Raw genomic sequence first — 21,387 nt, forward strand, 5'->3', positions numbered from 1 at the left:
TGCTACAATGAGATCTATAGTACAGAGCAACAAGTACAGTACAACAGTTATCTAAGTGGGGAAGGGTACATCTATAAACTCTTGAAATAGTCAAATGCTAAACAATTAGTTCTACTGGAGTTAGACCTAACAGGTTTTCTGCTGACTGTAAGAAATGAATGCATTTAAACAGACATTCACTATAAATCATTTCCTAGGGTTTTAGTTATTTAAGCATCATTTTTATCACACATATGCCTCCAATGATATGTTTCACAGACATTTTTGAAGAAAGTTTACCAGCTAGAACTAGTGGACCAAGTTTAATTACTACCATTTTACAAGTGCCTATTCTGAGAAAAGCATTTACCTATAAGACCATGGTGCCCAATCACTTCTGAAGCAGTAGCCACTATAGTTGAGTGTGGCTACTGCTATAGCGAACTAGCCACACTTAACCAGCCAAATAGCCACACATAGCTAGTGGCTAGCATGTTGGACACCAGGGCTATAAGAGAACTGAACCTGCAAGACTCTGTTTGTGCAAGCTTTGCAAAGATAAAAGGAAACAAAGCAAGACAGCAGGGGCAAGACTTGGGATACTGACTGCTCACTCCCCTCTTTATTCCCATTCTATACAGTTAACCTCACATTTAGGTGCTAAGTCTTACTGCTTACCCCTTACCTTCATTGATGAATTCCAGTGGTCATAACTGTACCCTCCCTCCCTCATGTTGTCAGCTTTGAGAACAGCAACTGCCTATAAAGAACAGCATCTTTGTGAGCTTACTATATAAGCTATGCAGAGACAGGAGGACTGTGTTTACGAGAAGAGTTCCAAGACACAGACTGCTCCTTTCTCTTCCCATTAAACCTAGTTCATTTTTTAGTTTTGCGTTGCTTTACGGTTCTTACTATCTATTGATTAACCTGTTTCCTGCATTTGAGAGCTTTTGTGTATTGTGGAGTATTGTGTCCAGTTCTGGGTCCCCCACTACAAAAAGGATGTGGACGCATTGGAGAGGGTCCAGCAGAGGGCAACCAAAATGATTTGGGGGCTGGAGCATATGACCTATGAGGAGAGGCTGAGGGACTTGGGTCTGTTTAGTCTGCAGAAGCGAAGAGTGAGGATTTGATAGCAGCCTTCAACTTCCTGAAGGGAGGTTCCAAAGAGGATGGAGAAAGACTGTTCTCAGTAGTGACGGATGGCAGAACAAGGAGCAATGGTCTCAAGTTGTGGTGGGAGAGGTCCAGGTTGGATATTAGGAAAAACTATTTCACTAGGAGGGTAGTGAAGCACTGGAATGGGTTACCTAAGGAAGTAGTGGAGTCTCCATCCCTAGAGGTGTGTGACGGGGTTACTGAACCCTGCACTGGCACCCGCGATCCGGCGGGCGCCGGCAGCGCCAGGAAAGCGGCGCACCGACAGCACAGGCGCCGGAGGGTCCGGACCACAAGCGGTGGACCCTAGGATCCAGGGGAGGGCGGCTGGCGTGCTCGGCGTGCAGGGGCAGGATGCCGGCTGGGACACCCAAAAGGGAGGAGTTGGGGAGGAAGCAAGGGGGGGAGAGCAGGATCTGGCTGTGCTCTCGACCCCCCACAGGCGGCGAGGAGGTAGAGGAGGACACCCGACGCGGCAGGAGATCGGAGGAGGGACTCCAACCACACCGGAATTAGTAACCGTTCTATAGGATTATCATGAGTCTCAAGCTATATATATGGACTATGGTTTTCAGTGAACACGGACTCAGATTTTAAAGGAAATTATCTTTACAAAAAGCACTATAGGAACAAAAGTATCTTTTAAGGAAAGATATATCTAAATTTCTCAGTTGAGCCCCAACTCCTGAACCATTTCACAGAAAGTTTTGTTACTTTCTTGGGGAAAGGGTCATGTTCAAATGAGGATGTTTCTTTTTAGTTGGTTAAAAGATGACTTGACTTGGAAATTTTACTTAATTTTTAATTAGTAAAGGAGATGACAGAGCAGCTATCTCCTTTTATCTTTTCTAAAAATATTATAGATTTACTAGAGAACATAAAATGTGAGTTCAAGTCAAAACTACTGAGAGCTACAATTAAAATTCTACAAACTCCGCTCACTTGAATTAGACCCCACATTGATGAGTAACAACACTTTGTGATTACAAAAAGAGATAGTTTAAAGAAGGCTGGCACACAAGGAAACCTGTGAGCCCCTTCTTGATGATGAATATTACATACAATCACTCTATTATAGTGTGATTATGTCTAAGAAATTCTTGTAAACTTTATTAAATAATGTTTTAGATCATTGGTTTGGCAAAAATATAGGAGTTTAAGCCCCTAAAAATCTCCTAAATCAGCATGATTGATGCAATATCATTAGCTACAGTGTTGGAAGCAGTAGCAACAAGTGAGAACATGAGAAAAGCAGTGTGTGGAACTCAGTGACATCAGAGTGGCAGTTAAGAGGAAGGTGTTTGGTTTTGAATGGAGGGATTAGATTTCTGGGGACGTTGTTGTGAAGAGTTAGGAACATGTGTGACTTGAAGACTAATCACTCCAATGTGAAAGCAGAGTTGACATCTCACTCTGGTGCCCAATACCTGTGTGGTAAGTAGCTTCAATTTCTGATTGCATTTCATTAAGTACCTTTAACTTGGTTTGTAAAATGGTCAGTACAACTTGCTTGTTATAATAGTTTGTAGATATTTGTTAAACTTATTACATGATTCCTTTACATTTCGTTAATACATATTTGCCAATGAATTTACTTAATGTGCTACTTAAATATATAGAGTATGTTCATTATTTCAAATGGAGACTGCTTCAGTGTTATCAATTTTTAAAACTGATGTCCACTTATCCTGATTTTAATTATATTGTACTAGAAGATTTACTTGGCACTGCTCGGGTCCTTAACTCAATTACGTTTTGTTTTTTAGAAAATAAAATGAAAATTTATATGCTTCATTTGAATCATTGCTCTGGGATGGGGATGGGGATGGGGATGGGGATGAAAGGTTCAATATGCAGACTGCCTCAAGAAGAGGAGACTTCCCTAGCCCTCTCTCAACACAGCAGCTTAGGGACAGGTGAGAAGCACCTCTTCATGACTGCTGCAATGGGCCCAGCCAGGGAAAGGGTGCATGTCCCTCAGCTGGAGCAGGTCCAGCTTCGTCTGCCTCCTGCACTTCCATGCCACAGTGAGAAATGCAGCAAACTGTGCACTTTCCCCACGCTCCCAGCAAAGGGGAACAGACATCAATGTTCCTGTACAAACCGGGGGAAGTGGGAGAGCTACAGCCCACTCTGTACCCTCCTAAAGTGTGTCTAGGGGGTGGATGAACCCCTCCCCCAGCCAGCCCTTTTCACCTGCCTGGTGATTCGGTCTTTTTTCTGTATGGTTTTATGAGAAGTAATCCCATTCCAGCACATCCCAATTTCCTGGTACAACCAAAACACTTACCTTGTTTAAGATATGACAAAAGGAAACTATACACCGAATGTGGTGGTCCTAATTCTTACTGTTTAGGGGGAGTTCTTGAACAGTCTCTCTCAAATATATCGTAGATGTTACATTAGAACAATATTTTTAAAAACAAGGAATAACTCAAAATCCTGGCACTGATTTAAAGAGTTATATATGGTGGAAATTAAAGCAAGATAATGCTGTGACACTCTATACCCTTACTGCAGCACCCTGTAACCCTCATATTCCTCATTTTTTATATATAAAGCATGTCTTGTAAGGTATGAGGCAAAAGGATATGATCTGCTTAAAGTCATTTCTCTATCAGTATATGTGTATTTTTAGCGCATATGACGTTATGAGATTGTGGCTATGGCTGTCATTAAGTGAGTGAGTGTATCAGTGGCTATGAATGAGTGAATCAGCTAGATATTAGCTTACCAGAAATAAGAACAAGAAGAGTAACCAACACCTAGGCAGAGTGTCAAATAGTTATCAACAGCAACTGTCCAGCAAGGGAGCTACAATGCAATGACTCACCTGCATGAGGCCACACTAAGGGAATTGCTCAGCCTGGCCTAGGGACTCAGCAATCCCTCCAGACATCCCTGGACTTGCACTTCCCAAACACATACACAGAGGCTATAAAAACCAAACACAGGGGCAACATGCTGGACCTCTCTCCTTCATCCACCATGCTGCAAGCAACATAGACACTCTCAAGACTCTAACAGAGGGGACTGGCCCAGGTTAAGGGACAACCTGTCTGTATACTATGGACTGCAATATCTAGTGGGCTGAAAGACTGTTTGATCTAGTTGTTGCCCAGTCTACTATGGCTGAGAGATTGGACTGTATGTTTATATTTTCTTTTGGTAACTATGCTGACTTTTTCCTACTACTTATGGTCACTTAAATTCTGTTTTTGTAATCAAACTTCTTTTACTCTTTATTTTTATCTGTGAGTTTGAATGACGTATGCGGCAAATCTGCTCAGGTTTACAAAAGGTGGTGTATGTCCACTTTCCACTGATGAAGTAGTGAACTAACAATTAATATATTAGATGGTATATTCCTGAGGTATAGTATTGGGAGCTGGAAGGGAAGGGGATTTGGCTCGTCTGAGAGATTTGGCATAGTCTGAGAGATACAGTGGCTCTGTGAGCATTCATGCAATATGACAAATGTGTAGAGATTCCTCAAGTTCAATATGGGTCTGAATCCCACTTTCCCCTGAGGTATTAGAAAGTATCTGGAATAGACTCCCCTGTCCCTGCCCTCCTGAGGGGCCTCCTCTATTGGCCTCTGTGACATTAATGGATTTTAGTAGGAACATGCAGATCAGTGTTGCACCCACTGTTGTGTGTCAGCCCTAAATTCCATGTGAAGTAGGCCAAGTGAGATGTCTAATGAAAGCGTATGCTTTGCTGATTCTGTTTATGGTACTCATATACATGTATGATTTCTGTATGTGACATCATGAATAGTGGTTATGTACTTGTATTTTAAATGCTTGTGTCTGGGAGACAGAAGCAGGCATTGCCCACCTATTGTTAGGGGTGGCTATTCAATGAAAAGCTATGTTGTATGGACAATAGTCCTTCAGTGTTGCCAATAAACATCAGAGGAATTCTGCTGCAATTGGGCAGACCAACTGGTATTCCATGGCACCTTGCCTAAAAAGGGCAGGGACTTGGACATAGACTTGTTCACGTGACTGACTCCATTTTGGAAGATGCCTTCACACAGGAGAACAATGGATTTCCTTCCACAGGGGCAATATTATAAAAGATGCCCCAAGAGTTCCTCCATTTGTTTGAACTACTGCTCTTGACTTCAGAAGCAGCTTTGTTACGAATAGAGGGCCAGGAAGGAATATTGACCCATCCTAACATAGGATGTACTCCAGAGACTTTTAAGATGGCAGTCTGTTACATCTCTGCTGAGACTGCGTCAAGAACTTTGAGATAGATATATGTAATGTGATTTCTTTAACAATTCTACTCTCAACATTTTCTTTCTTTTTATTAATAAACCATTAGATTTTAAATTCTAAAAGATTAGCACAGAGTGCTCTTTTGGATAAGATCTGGGGTATATATTGACCCGGGAACGTGGCTGGTCCTTTGGGATCAGCAGATCCTGTTTGAATTTGGTGAGATTGGCTTTTTTATACCTTTCATCTGTGTAAGGAGCAGTGCTGGTTGTGGCAAAGGTAAAGCTGGAGTGTCTGAGGGGATTGCTTGTGTGACTTCTTGATGGCCAAAGTGGCAGCTGAAGTGCTCTGACTGGTTTGGTGCCTTACAGAGGACAACCCCCAGTCTTGGGCTCTAAGTAGCCCTGGTTCTAAGCAATTCACACTGATTTGACCCTCTCAGCAGTATCACCAGGCCCGTTACATTACACCCTCAAAGCGATTGAATCACCTTCATGAGGAGTTGCTTATGAGAGGAGTCCATGAAGAAAAATGGGGAGAGGGTGGGCGTGTAGGTTGGAGGCAACAGAACTGGATAGACCAGCGGTTCTCAAACTTTTTGGACTCTGGAGCCCTTTACATGCATAAAAATGTATGCGGAGCCCCAGCGGTCCATTGATTGTATGTGTTGTATCTATCGGTGTTTCCAGTTTGTCAACCTCACGGAGCCCCTGGAGAGGTCTCGTGGAGCCCTGGGGCTCCGCGGAGCACAATTTGAGAAACACTGGGATAGACTATCCCACTTCCCTCATGCTTAGGATCCACTGGTCTGATGTAATCTATGACTAAGCATAGTGAAAGTGGAACAGACAATTCCCAAGGGTGGAGAAAGGATCTGGAATGGGGCCTGCACAAAGTCCTTGGGCACACCCTCAAAAGTTGAGCTTAGAGCCCTGCGGCTGCTTGGAGGGGGCTGGTCACAGTGTCGTCCACTAATGTGCCTAGCTGTGGGTGACATAAAAAGGTGTTCATAACCTTTTTGTTGGATGAAGTACCATCTCTCAAAACCCTTTGCGGTGGGTAGTATGGAGGCTGGTGTCTGCCACAGCACCTTGCTATTAGCCTGAATTTCTTTTATGAGAAGCACATGAGAATGTGCTTGCCCTTTGGGGGGTGAGGAAGTCCATCATCAGCTCCAATTCCTCTAGTATCTCTTCTGCTTGTTGGTGCAGATTTTGCGCTACCCTTCTGAGAAAGTCATGATGAGCTTTCATATCCATGGCTGGCAATGTAGCATGGACATTTCTACCATGGCTTCATCTGGGGAGGAGGAGGAGGAAGTCGTCCCTGGAACAGAGATCTCTCCTTTCACCTCTATGTGTAGTGTCTGAGATGATGTTACCACTCTCAAAGAGAACTGCGTTAAGATGCTTGCCTGAGGACTGGGTGCAGTATGGGTGGCAGACAGGGTTGGCTCCACAAGCCCATGTTGCTGCTGATCCTACTCCCCAGCTGTTGCGGGTGTGGGGACCACAGTAGCTGAAGGGACTCTGGACCACCAAAGGAGATCTGGAAACAGGGCCATTGAGAGGCCAGGAAACATGAGTTGTAGGTGCTTCCTGCGGTTTATTGTGCAGGGAGCAGGGCTGGGAACAAGAATGGTACTGGCTTCGGGCTGAGGCTGAAGATTCATCCCGAGTCAGATAAGTACTTCCTGCCAAACCATGGGTGTGCTAACCCTGCTGGTGCAGGGGAATGGTACTAAGTTGATTCCGAGTCTCAACATAACTTTGTTGGCTTTCTCCTGTGTTGGCTTGTCACCATCATCGACACCGATGTCATCAGTGCTGGCATCACTGACAATGGTACTGTCATCAGTGCTGTCATAATCAGGATTGGCCTCTGTGCCACTGTCAGCATGGCATGCAGTGCTGACATGGGCATCGACCCTGTGTGAGTGCCAGAAGGCAGAGGAGCATATAACAGCCCCTGCTCTGCAACAGTGTCCGGCCATGTCAGGGACTTTGCCATCATGGTTATCAGATCCTTTGCGGCTTCAAAAACTTCAGGTGTAGACAAAAGGTCAATGTCTTCCTTGAACTACTCTCTGCCCAGAGATACGATAATGACCAGGCTCAAAAACTGAGCTGGCACTGGCAGTGTCAGGAGTGATGGTGCTACGTGCGGGTAGCCCTACACCGGGCGCACCCCACTAATTCCTTACACCTTAGAAGGAGATTTGCCCCTCTTCGGCTTTTTCTTCTTGGCTGGCACCAGGACTGGGAACAGTGCTTGAGACCTGAGTGTTTCTTTGGCTCTGAGATATTATGTACTGATGTCAGAGCATTCCGGTGCCGAGGCCAGCTCTGGTGCTGGTTGGAGTTGGAGTGTTGCTTCCATTAATAGGAGCTTGAGGCAGTGGTCTCACTCCTTAGTATGCGGTTGGAAGCTCCAACAAATGGGCACTTGTCCATTTGATGTCCCTCACCAAGGCATTTCAGGCAATCGGCATGAGGGTAGCCCCAGGGCATATAGCTCTTGCAAACTTTAAAGCCTTATGAGCATATAACCCACACCACCTATTGGGTGTGATTCATTTAGTGTAGTGGTACTTAGACTTCTTACAGAAGGAGAGAATGAGCTTACTCTGCAGCCTTAGCTGATACCCAGCTGACTTTCAGGTCAAGTGGTAGAGGCACATGTGCTGCTGGCAACAGAAGCATAGCCTGCCCCAATGAAGGGAATCAAAATGGGGGGGGGGACCCAATAACACTAACTACAACAACTAGTCCTACCTGTAAGTATACTATGACTGTAACTATAACTGGAAACTATATACAACTACATATACACTAGAGTACCACAACACTTGTGAAGCAAAAAACCAGAGCTATTCCAACGACTGTTGTGGGTGGTAAAAAGGAACTGAGAGAACAGAGGTTCAGCAATGTCTTATATGTAATGTCATAGAGGTACCACTCCAGTGGGCTCCATAGCTGCCCAACAGATGCTGCTTGGATAAAGGTTTTCAGCAATTGTGTGCATGGAGCATACATACACACTGGTTGGCATTCACATGAGCAATCAATAAAAGAAGAACCATTAATTACTACAAACTAAAAAAATCTATACATCAGAAGATAAACCATCACTATATTTTGTATGAAAGTAAAAATATTCAACCATCAATTAAAGTTACCTCTCTTAGTTCTCCAATTCTACGAAGTGCTTTATCCTGACTCTGGCTCAATATACCCTTAATAAAAAAGAATAAGCAGAATATTTAAGTAAATTCAAATTTTTACTTTAAAGTATTCACATTAAAGCTACAGATACTTTAGTGTAGATTATATATGTTCGGCATCTATGTTCCAAATCAAGCTGCCTGATTACCTTGCCTTGTCAAAATATTAATACATAAGGGGTTACTTGCAAATTATAGGACAAAGCGTTAAAATTCCTATACCCTGATTTTCTTGGCAGCTACTGCTGCTAACTTTCCCTCCCCAACCTAAAAAAAAAAAAAAACCAAAAAAAACCCCACCACACAGAAGTGTAACAAGTATTCCCCTGCTGAAGGATCACTGTGAAAACTAGCCTCTTTTTCCTCCCCAACTGTGAATTTAACTTTTAATCTTGTATTATGATATATTTCTCATTTGATTCCCTAGGTTTTCTGCATGTTCACTTACTTGTTTTTCCTAGAGGAACACTAGCCTGTCGTTTTTCCATTGTCTGTATAATTTCTTACCCTTTTTTTACATCCTATAAGTCTTTCCCCAAGGAATGTCTTTAAGATTTACTTTTTGCCAATTTTTTTTTTCAAATTACTATTCCATACACTTAGCTCCCCTACATCTTCATAAGAATATTTTTACTGGTAGTACACCATGGCTCTTCATTTCCTCCTGATCTTCTCATACTTGCTATATGGGTTTTAAAAGGCTATGAATGCTACTTCATACCCAAGCAAACAAAAGGGAACTTTTTGAGCTGATATACCTGGTATTTCTCTGCTACAGCAAATACAAAGAAGTGTGTGAAATAACTATTGTGCCATTCACACAGAAATGTAAGGAAGTAAGAATTAGAATAATGAACTGCATAGCAAATTTTTGTATTTCACTGAAAATATTCTGGAAAGATTTTGCAATGTGTTAACACTAGTATAGAATTTAGCAAAGGGACACTGAAGAAATCAGGAGCTTATGAGAGACTTTAGATCTAATGTAGCACATAATACACAAGCACTCTGCCTAAAAGACTTAAAAAAAAAGTTGTGGTGGTACAAATGGTAGTGAAATCAAAACTAGAAAACTAAGCTGGAATCCATACTGCATATAAAATACACATGAATACCACCTTATGTACAAAGAATTTATTATAGGATATTCAATTTATTTAGCATGAGTTGTTTTCTGCCTTTTTTAAAATAAGAGAATATATTTCAAACTGTTACAGAAGAAAAGACTGAGCCACAAAAAAACCCTAATCTGAAACCTTAGTGGCAAAAATATTTTACTGCTAGCATAATTTATTTTTAAGATGCAGAAAGAAAAATAAAAGTTACCTTTAAAATAAAGAGATTCATCTGCTTGGATTCTTTTTCTTTAATTACTAGTGCAGTTCTTACATATTTTACTACACAAGAGAGGAATATTTAAAAATTCAGAAATATGCTTCGGCAATACAGAAAGAATTGTACTTCTTACCTGTAGCTTTTTCTTCTCTCTCTGGACAGCCTGATATGCAGTGACCAGCTAAAAATATACAAAATAAGAATAATGGTTAATTAAGTCTAGCTCCATCCAGAATTATCTAATCTGAAGCTAAAACTTTGTATCTTAAGCAAGTTAACTAAATTTTCAAACTCCTCACTTGACCAGGCAGGCCCGTACAGATACTTTTTTCCATGAGCATTCTTCCTTTGGATAGTACATACCAAAGCTCGGTAGGGGAATGTTTTCTAATAAAATATTTTCCTAATACCAAATGTGTTTAGGTTTCAAAGGGTTCGTCTACACTTCAAATTTTCAAGCGCAGCCAGAGCAGCACTTTAAACTAAAAGTGTGGTCACAGCATGAGCGTTGAGAGCAATCTCCCAACGTTCTATATAAACCACTTCCATCCACAAGGATAGTAACTAACGGTGCTGGAAGCGTGACTCCTAGCACTATAGCTTGGTTTACACTAGAGCTTTACAGCATTGTAATTTGCCATGCTTTGGGGGGGGAGGGGCGGCGTTATTCACATCCCCAAGGCAGAAAATTACAGCACTGTAAAGTGCCAGTGTAGACTTAGCCAAAGTCTGAATGGCAAAAATAAAACAGGTATGCTGAGTAACCTTCCATGTACCATTTTCCTCCCTCATAGAAAAGCCTTTAAACACAGGTAATAAAATAAGTTTCATGCAGGCATCAAGAGAGTAAGGAGTATGGCTGAAAAGCTACATACCTAAAAATAACCCTGTGCTTCTTTGTACCCCTATAAATCCCAGATAGGCTACACTTCATTTTAGAATATGAGGATATACAAGACAGAAGTATATGATCCTTGTAAAGAGAGGCTCCTGAAGCATGGAACTTCTTCACATTTGCATCATATATATCCAGCAGACTTGGTGGACAAAGACAGACAGTAATGGACAAAGTTTCTCACTGTAGATTAACAAGGACGTAATGAATAACAGCACAACTCAGTTTAATTAAACTTTGGGGATGTTCTTTTACCATTTGCAAAGCTGGCAGGCCTACAATATCATAATGGCACTCAGGTGCTATAGCATAAACTTTTGAAATTGTTTAAACAGAACTCTGTTCAGTCAAAACTTTATGTGCACTCAGAGATCTGAAGTGCTACATAAAATCCCAATATATTGTGCTGGAGAAAATGTGGAGTAATTAACAAATTTAAGCACATGTTGTGGTCCTTCTAGGAAGAAAAAAAAAACTTACTGGGAAAGAAGAGAATAACTGATAATATTTGAAAAGAAAATTTAATCATTGACAATATCCATTGAAGGATTTTGTGGGAATATATAACTCATGAGGCCAACTCTCCTTTTAAATTATCTATTATTAGAAGCACAAAAATAATTATTGTAGGTGCATGGAAATCCCAATGTACATTCCTGAATAACAAAAGTTTCAGAAAGCAATAGAAATCTATTCTAGAGAATAAACCAACACATTTTTAGAAAGAATTAATAACTAATTCATAGAGCACTCTCAAAATCAGAACAGTGAAGGAAAACTTATTTAATAACACTTCCTCTAAAGTTATACAAAGATCACCGGGTTTACACAGGAAAGGTTTAGTTTATTACATGCTAGTAGCAAGTTTACTTGGCATTGCTCAGGTCCTTAATTCAATTAAGGTTTGTTTGTTTTTTTAAAGAAAAGAAAAATGTACATGCTTTATTTAAATGATTGTATTTTTAAAAAAATACAATGTTATTTTTATTACGTTAATTTTTATTTCGGATTTCTTTTAAAAAAGGTACTGTTAAATTTTCCATGTCATTTTTTTTTTGTAAAAAATTTTAAAAGAGAATTCTATCATGTTATTTTTTTTCCTCTATAAAACATAGCAAATTATAAGAGTTTTTTTTACAAAAAAAGGACTATAGACAATGTGGTTAGCAATAACATTTTTTGTTCTAGTTTTCAAGCCTTAAGCATTGATTTAGCTATGCCAAAACAGAGCACTACTCCAAATTTTCACTGAAAACCATGAAATCTACACTCCCTTGAACATAAAAAAGGGAAATTTTGTTTGCTTTTATTTAGAAATATGTGGGGTGGGACTTAAAATGAAAGACCAATAGAGGCAAAACAGAAAAATATGTTGTATGTTGTACATGGAATAAAATCAAAACATGTAAATATGCATTTTTGTATTTTGCCTCCAAATTCTATCCTTGAAAAGTACATTCTATTGTCACACAATCACATTTCATGATAAACTCTCTGTGAAACACTACTACAATTACAGATTTGAGCAGTATTTCCATTATATTCAACATGGCAATATCTGTAGCTCAAGAAACCTTTCAAAAGAATATTCTTCATATGACTCGAGTCTCCCAACTAGTATAACTCAGTTGGCAATGTGACTTTGTTTATAAAGAAGAGAAGTAAAGTATTTCAGTGTTCTATAGGTTACCCCTCTAAAAAATAATTCTGCTAGAAACACAAAATCATCTAGAAATGTAAGAGAAATTTAAGTTTCAAGTTAGTAGTCACTAATTAATACCCTTGTCCCAAATACATAGCTATTGAATAGTGAACTGATATATTTCTTCCTCTTTTCAGGCTGTCAGTCCTGCCCCCTCATTATCCTCTTTTCCTCCTTCCCACATTTAGGAAAGTCAATCAACATTTTCCTACCTCTGAATATTTTCCTCTGTAGTTGCCTAAACTACGTTCCATTCTACGCAATCGCTGTAACAACTGTTCTTTGCTGAGGCTGTCCATGTTTCCCAGTGACTCTTCTGCCTCACTTTCAACATCAGATGGTGGATCAAATGTGGGACCAGGTGTGTCAAAGTCCAGTCGATTTAATGAATCCCTTGAAGAACTTCGTACCAGAGACTCTTTAGAAGAAGAGCGGAATAGGGATTCTTTTACTGGACTTCGAAACAAAGATTCCATTGAAGGAACCCGGAGTTGGAGTCTCTGTGCAAAAGTTTGAGTGTCACTTAACTGCAAAAATATAAGAGAATTTATTACTTTGTCACTTCAATGAATCAAATCAATTCAAAATATAAGTACGTAGACAAACTAAAATCCTATCCTCACAGTGATTTTTCTTTTTCTCTGAATCAAGACTACTTATCTAGTTAAACACACTTTGAATTAAGTTTCTGTACTGAATTCTATGGTAAAGAATTTACATTAATAGCTTCCTACCAATAATTTAGATAGGTTTTCAAATGCTCATTGATTTTTTTTTTTAAAGCAGGGTACAACAAAACCATAGTAGTTGCATAAATATCATGTTTGCTCCTAAATTACAAAAGAAGTCAAATAGATACAGTTAAACAGCAGCAAGTGTTTTGCAACATGTTTAAAAACAGTGAGTACTCCCATGACACCTTAGAGAGTAACAAAAATATATAGATAGTATCAAGAGCTTTCGTGGGCAAAACCCACTTCTTCAGATGAGATGATCTAGAGTACTTCAGATGTGAAGAAGTGGATTTTTCCCATGAAAGCTCATGATGCAATCTATATATTTTTGTTACTCTCTAAGTCATCACAGGACTAGTTGTTTTTAAAGTTACAGACTAACACGATTACCCTTTTGAGATGTTTTACAACAGGTTTAAGGCATTAAACATCTCAAAGATATTGAAGTATGTTTTCTATGATCCATACAGTAAGTTTATTATACGAACACTTACACGGTAAATAAGTGTAGTGTTCACTCTCCAATAGTCTTATTTCTTTATACATTCTTCAAATACTTAATTCTAATATTTAGAATTAAATATTAGATATCTAATATACAAACTTTCTAAGCAATTATACAAATGAAGCTTTTTAATGCTTACTATTTTCTAAAATGTATATGTATTAAACATATCCTGCACACACAGTAATCTACCACAATTCTTTTTAATCCTATCAAAACTTTTTCTTCCAGTAGAAACTCACTTTGTATCCATGCAACATAATCTGTTTCACAAAAGCTTGAAAGTAATAACTAGCTACACTGAACTAGCCATGCTATCTTAAGACTAAGTGCCTACTTACATGCCACCAAATTTTATTAAAATGGCCCACTGGAAAGAAGAGGCTTATGCAGCTTCACAAATCTAAATCACCTTTTCCCACATAACAATCATTAATTAATAGCATTCTAATCAATTAAGATGCCTAGTCCTAAATGGTAATCACTGATCTATGCAACTTACACATGAAAATATTTGGCCACTTCTACTCTAGCACTGAGTCACACAAACATATGATTTAGGCTAAATTAGCCAACAGCATTTATAATAAAATGAAAATGCTACAGAAAAGGGTACCTGAGGGGAAGGTGGTTCACTTCCATTGCTGTCTGTGGATTTGGGGGCTATCTGTTTAGATACATTCTATGGTGGAAGAAAACAAAAATATTACAAAGAGCGCAATATAAAAGCACCAAAAAACCCACTTGTTTCAAACAGCATCTTAAAACAGCACCCAGTTCTGTGGCCTTGTCAATGTTTTTAGTAAACATAATTAGTACTTCTGTTTAATTCTTTATTAAAATGCCTTCGTGCAAATTATAACTAGTATGTTAAGTTTTGGCAAAACAAACTGCTGCAATACATAAAACTACAAAGCAATTATGTGCACATTGATTTCAAATGGCAATATTTCTTCTTAAATAACTCACAGGGCTTACATTTATAATATATATGCACTAAGAAAGATACCAAAAATAAATGGAAATGATTGACTAGTGACAAGTATTATAGTTTCAGTATTACTACATGGGTTGTAAGCAATTACCTGTATTACTGTCGTTCATATCAATACATTCAGAAATTTATGACTAAGTACAGAGAAAGACATAACACTTTCAGAAAATTATGGTATGCAAAAGTTTTTAAAATAAACTTTCCTCCTCCACTCCCAAATGAAAAGTCAACAGAACACTTGTTTTTTAATTTTTATTAAAGAATTTAGAGATTATTTCCTTTTCTTCCCCATCTGTTTACGTGAGTTCAGCTGCTTCTTGACCTGCATAAACTGTCATACTCCATTGGTATTATCTAACTAAACCTTTATTCACACAAGACTTCTGAATTTAAGTGCAACCCAGGTTCTATTCTGTCCCTTCCCTGAGGTTCCACCCTACTCACTGAATTCCCCATCCCTCTATTGCTCACTCTCCTCTCCTCTCTCTGGGCTGGGGACCAGAGGTTTGGAGAGGGGGAGGGGGCTGTGGGCCAAGAGGTCGGGGTGCAGGACATTAGCCTTTGGGAGGGATTTTTGGTACAGGAGGGAGCTCTAGACTGGGGCTGAGTGTTAAGGTGCAAAAGGGGGTATGGACTGCTGATTCAGGGTTGGGGCAGGAGGTTGGAGTGCAGGCTGCTGCAATGGAGCTAAGACAGACTCTCTGCCTGTGCCAACCCCACACTGGTCCCAGAACTGGCCACCATGTTCCTGCTGCACCTGGCTCCTCATGCTGCCTCTCCCAGCAGGCACTGTTCCCACAGCTCCCATCAGTTGCAGGTTCCCATTTGAGGCCAATGGGAATTGCAGGGACAGTTCCCGCAGGCAGGAGAAAAGCATGAAGACCCCCTGCCCAGCCATCCGCCCCTCCCTCCCCCCCAGGGATGTGCTGTACACTTCTGGGAGTGGCACGGGCAGGCAGGGAGGGAGCTTTCCATAGCGCCACTGTGCCACTGGATTTTTAGTGGCTGGAGATCCCAACTGACTGTCAGATTCTCCAGGAATGACCAGTCAATTGCAATCTACTGGTCGGAGACCACTGACCTAAACAAAGAAATGTGGTTCTGTCTACTTGAATGTGTCTTGGATGTAAACTGAGCAAGGAGAGACAACGCAAGTACCTGTACATAATAGGTGAACAAAGCCATCAAACTAGCAAGGTGGAGAGATAGATACTTAACTATCACAATGGGTAGATTACAAAATTGAACATGGAATCAGCATCCTGGTGGGCAGCAAGCTGCCCTCTCCAGGAGGTCTTTCTGACTGATTGAAACCAAAGATATTTTTAAAATATAAAATGAGAAACTCTTTATTTCACCTGAAGAGACAAAGAAGAAATCACGTGCTTTGGTCGCTATGTTGGAAGCCTGTCTAAGGACTAGTCCACCACGCTGGAAGAATGAATGTTGCAAAAACCCAAAAGACTCCAGTTTGCTAAATTAAGTTTTGGTGTTAAATGCCTATTTTTATTTTTGTATGAATCCATTTCTATCCCAATTCAATTAATTATCTGTTCTTTGTTATTGAACTTAAGCTTATTTTATTACAGCCAGCTTCAGTACATTTCAAACTAGGAATGTGAATGGTTAAGACTAAAATACACAGGCAAACCAAGAGGTTGGTGTTGTTTACTGTCCCTTTAAGGAGAAGTAAATTTGATAAGGTTTTTTGAGTGTTACAATGGAAGGAGTGCAACACTGCAAAGGATATCAGTTTGGGAAGACTTAGAACTACAAAGGCTGTTTGCGTCACCTCTCAAAGAGCAACCAGGGTGGCAGACGCCAGGGTAAGGTCACTGTGCTGTAAGCAGGCTGTTGATGCCAAGGCTGATCCAGTGCTATGGAGCATAGAACTTGCCTCCTTCCCTTCCTCTTCCCCCTCCCCGAGAGAGGTGAACCCCAATAACGAAAAAAACAACTATTCACCATCACCGTAAAATATTAACAAGTTTATCTTAAGTTAATCTTTTTGTAGGTTGTCCTAAAGTACACACATGCACCCCCCCCCCCCCAAAGAAAATACAACAAAATATTGTTTTGAAGTAGTCAATGGAAATTGTTTAATTTTAGGGCAGTGATGGACAATCAAGGCTGATAAAGTGGGCTGCATGAGTGACCTTCCTTCATCTGAGTGGGCCACACATCACTCCCTGGACTTCTAGCACTGACTGAAGTTATGAGCCAAGAACATAAGATCAGCAATACTGGGACAGACAAAAGATCCATCTAGCCCGGTATTTTCTTTTCTAACAATGGCCAATGCCAGGTGTGCCAGAGGAAATGAACAGAACAGGTAATCAGTAAATGTCCCTGTTGCTTCTGAAACAAAGACTAGGGACACCATTCCTGCCCATCCTAGATAATAGTCATTAATTGACCTATCCTCCATGAATTTATCTAGATCTTTTTTGAACCCTTATAGTCTTGGACTTCACTACATCCTCTGGCAAAGAGTTCCACAAGTTGACTGTGCATTATGTGAAGAAATAATTTCCTTTAAAAAATTACTCTGATTACTGCTGCTTCTGGCTCTGACAGCAAATAATTTCAGCTCTTTTTACATTATTCTGATGGGTCCCTCTTCACTCCTATGCTGACTCAAACATAATCATGCAGAAGTAAAGAAACCATGGCCCAGATATCTTCTGCCAAAGCACACCAGCAGGAGAGAATATGAGGAACTTGTAAGCAGCAGTAATAATGTAAGTAGCCTGTCTCAGCACTTAATAGGTCAGGGCTCTCTCCCACTGATCCAGAGCAAGCATGACATCTCCAAAATCAGCTCAGTGTGCAGACCTCATTAATCTACAAATGAGAGTATCTTTATTAGTGAAAATTAGTTAGGTTCCACTGTATTAGTTAGGTTCACCCATCCACCCCCAGAAAAAACACAAATTTTCAGTTTGTTTTACGTTTACAAAGATAATGTCCTGAATGTGAACTGATGCACTGCAGCCTGCCCGAGTCCATAGTCAGCCTGAAAATATAGTTCTGAGACGTCTGAACTGATCCATACATCTCTGTGAGTAATAAATCTGAAAGTTTAGGTAGTTTAAGTGACTATTTTATTAGCAATCTTTTTGTTTGTTTTTTGTTAGAAAATTCTAGCTATTTTCGGATTGTGCGTAAATTTTGAAATTGAGGGAGTACAGTAGGAAGTGGTTAGTGTCCCTTTTTTTCCTACAATCTGACTTGCTATACACACAAGAATTCTACCTGAGAATAGCATTTTACTGTGAAAAGCCTTCTCAGACTCAAGAGAATACAAGAAATAAAAGACCTTCCCTCTAATTTAGAGTTGCCAAACTTTCACAACTTCCCTACTATGCTTCAGTCTTCAAGGGTTCATATTAACCCCTTATATAGCCTTAGAAATTCTAAATAACAGTCTTCTTTCGTTTTTAATTTATCCTAGAAAGTAGAGCTCTAATTTAATATTTAAGCTTCCAGTGTCCTGTACTCACACAAAGAAACGTATCTTATTTGAACCTGTTTATTTTGTCCCTATCATCCCCTATATTAAGGAGAGTTGAGAAAAACTGTTGTTGTTTTCACCTCCTCTCCCTCTCATTTTTGCTCCCTCCCAGGCAGAGAGTTTTAGAAAATGATTACGTGAAAAATGGCAGTCACAGATGAAACATTATTAAAAACACTAGCAATACCCATTAATGCTAAACCTCACGTAATTTTTTTTAAGAGGATGAGGTCCCAGGGAGGGCATTTACAGTCATCACTCAGCATACACAGAAATATATGCTCCAAAATGCAGCTCCAACTGAGATGCTACATAGTGTTCTGTTTTCCAGTGCACAACAATCTATGTCTGGAAGCACAGACTAACATAGAACCTAATTATAACCACAGGGAGAGTTCAGCTATGCAGAAAATATCTAAACTGGAACATGGCCCAGAGAGAGAGGTACTGATCAAGTTCCATGAGATGTCTAACATTAGTTGGTTAGCTGCTCTGGTTTATATCTGAGCAGAAACAGGGCACCCCTCCAGCACCTGTCCTCTTAGCACCATAATAAAGGACTGATTCAGTACTAACACTACGGGAACTATTCCACATACTAAATCAACATAGCACTCAAATATCTGTGAAGCATCTAAGGACCATCCAAAGACCATCTGCTTAACTTGCAAGATAGGATCAAAAGCACAAAGTGGTATGGCAGCAGGTCACATCTCAATTATTTTCCTATCTATTCCACCATACCACTTTCTATTACTTCTCATATTTCTTTTCCCCTCTGTGTGGGGAGCAAAAAGCAGTCACTTCAGTTGGTGCCAATGAAAGCGTAAATACTGAAGCATGAGGATATGACAGCCCATTGAAAATGTCATATTTTCTAGTTCTTACATACCCAGAAATGTCATAGCATTGGAGCAGAAAAAACAGCCATTGTTCTGATTTTGAGGGACTAGAAATAAAGCATTCAAAAGAAGAGGGCTGTGTGAAAGGAAATCTTGGTTCAAGTTAGATATATCATTCCTTGATGTGTTTGTTCTTCCTCCTCTACTCTGCTTGTTCTTGCTCTCCTCCGAGTCCAAGACTGGAAACATTGCTTTCATAATGCACAAAACAAGGGCATATACATCTGAAACAGTATGAATTGAGTGTATTTGCCTGAGTGACAAATACATACTATTGCACTAACAGTCATGCCACCAGCTAGGCATGCCTGAATTTCAGTATGTATGTAATAAAGCAGTTTTCTGCTACCATTATATATTATAATGTGTTGCAAACAGCATATTTTTAAAGTTCTTTTTTAGTAAAAGCACCATTATCCATGTTTATCATATCCATTTTCCTTCAACTATCCAAAGACAGATATTAAAAACTAGTGGAATCATTTACAGCAGTGTTTATGGATTGCAGGCAAGGAATCTACAAACCTATGTGGCAACTGCTTGTTGAAAGTAAGGAAAGACTGCAATCTTCCGTGTAAAAGAATAATATTAATTTTCTGTGTTAAAATAAGTTCACAACAGACAGCACATCAGCCATTAGCGAACACATATTACCGCCTGAATTTTAGTGCAGGGTTAGCAAGAGGGTAGACAAGATGCCTTTGTCAGATTAGAAGCCGTAAGCAGCACTAGTTTTGCATTCTAGAATTACAGTATTCTCTTCCCCCTGCTAAAGCCATCTGAAAAGGGCAGGAGGACTCACCACACTGTCACTTTGTGGTTTATGTCGTTTGTGATCCAAAGCAAAGATAGTATACTCAGAGAGAAAAGCAGGCTCTGCTATCATCCCGGCTAGCAGCTGTGTCATTCAATGCAAAAGCAAGGAGATGAAAAACACAAGTAATGAGAAAAAAAAAAAAAACCCAAAGACTGTTGCAAAACTTTAATCTCACCATCTCAATTTATGTATAGTGCTAAAAAGTCTACACAAAGATACAATGTGATACATATAATCCACTAAGGAATAAGAACAGAAATACATTAAATCATTGTCATAACAGTCAAGATGTATTATATTGATTACTTAGTAAGGAAAGAGTGGTAGCAAAAGTGTGCCCTAATTTAGCCTTGCATGAGTATGGTTTTGCATTACACTATAGTTTCATTTACAAACATCTACAGAAGAGGTGTCTGGTCTTGATATTTTATGTCATAAACAAATTAACACATTTATACTGAAAAGTAACATCAGTACTTTTATCTATTCTAATACAATTCTTAAGATAAATTATGTACTTCTGGATATTTGTCTTTCCGCCAAGATTCATTAATTATATTGTAAAAAGTACTTAAATCCTGGAACATTAACAATATGTAGGATGTGCTCAAAACTATACTTCAACTATCTACTCCAAACACAATGACTACAATCTTTAGGAGTTATGGAATGATACAAGAAATTGCTAACTCAACTAGCCGTGTTTATGTTTAATGTATTAGTATCATCTTAGGGAACAAGTTTATAAACTCATAGAAATTAAAAGCATCAATGAAGAGAGATTGTGTAATAAGAATTGAAATTAGTTATGTATTCAAATGTGTTTTAACATTATTAAAATGGTATAACATGTATCAACACATATATATTATATTAATATATTATTATGTATTATTTCAAACTTTTGCTGACACTCAGAAACGAAAGGCCAGGCTATCTTATTGCCTAACATGTTGATCAATTCAGAAATTTTAGACTTGAGTAATCTGCTGAGTGAATCACTTAAGGGCTTTTCATTTTTGACTGGTTCAGAAGGATACCATTTCTTGATTTCGAGTTCTTAGGTATTATCTCTAGTTAGAGACACCATTGCAAAATGATTAGGTTTCTGATCTATTTTAAATTGACACATAATGCTTTCTGTTACTGTATTTATAATTGAGATTAGGATACAATTTGATTTATAGGAAGACAGATCAACTCATACATAAACAAGGATTTATAATTAGTATTTATTGCAGTACTTAAAGGAAATGTACTTATTAAGACAATACTGAGCACATTGTACATCTAGTGGTCTCCGGATATTACAACATGAGTCAGGGCTAGGAAAATAATTTTAAGAGGACATGAATGAAAATCAGTTCAACACTCCTGACTTAGTTCTCCTTACATCC

At 39.2% G+C, this 21,387-nt stretch overlaps 1 protein-coding gene across 5 annotated transcripts in view; it reads right to left on the reverse strand.

The window, feature by feature from the left end:
• Positions 1-21,387, reverse strand: part of GOLGA4 (golgin A4) — a 98,640-nt gene that overhangs the window by 55,592 nt on the left and 21,661 nt on the right. For 3 of the 5 annotated variants that reach the window (XM_075921788.2, XM_075921786.2, XM_025185123.3), the window contains exons 3-7: positions 19,976-20,071; positions 14,380-14,445; positions 12,737-13,051; positions 10,061-10,108; positions 8,548-8,604 (exon numbers count right to left, since the gene is read on the reverse strand). In XM_075921788.2, coding sequence (XP_075777903.2) covers positions 8,548-8,604; positions 10,061-10,108; positions 12,737-13,051; positions 14,380-14,445; positions 19,976-20,059 — 570 coding nt within the window. In that variant the 5' untranslated portion in view covers positions 20,060-20,071. Of the gene's footprint in view, positions 1-664; positions 1,301-8,547; positions 8,605-10,060; positions 10,109-12,736; positions 13,052-14,379; positions 14,446-19,975; positions 20,072-21,387 lie in introns of those variants that run through there. The other 2 variants (XM_075921787.2, XM_089776561.1) reach the window with 2 other exon arrangements.

This window comes from Pelodiscus sinensis, chromosome 2, assembly GCF_052426305.1.
Source record: "Pelodiscus sinensis isolate ZL-2025 chromosome 2, ASM5242630v1, whole genome shotgun sequence".
In the NCBI taxonomy this organism is placed as follows: domain Eukaryota; kingdom Metazoa; phylum Chordata; order Testudines; family Trionychidae; genus Pelodiscus; species Pelodiscus sinensis.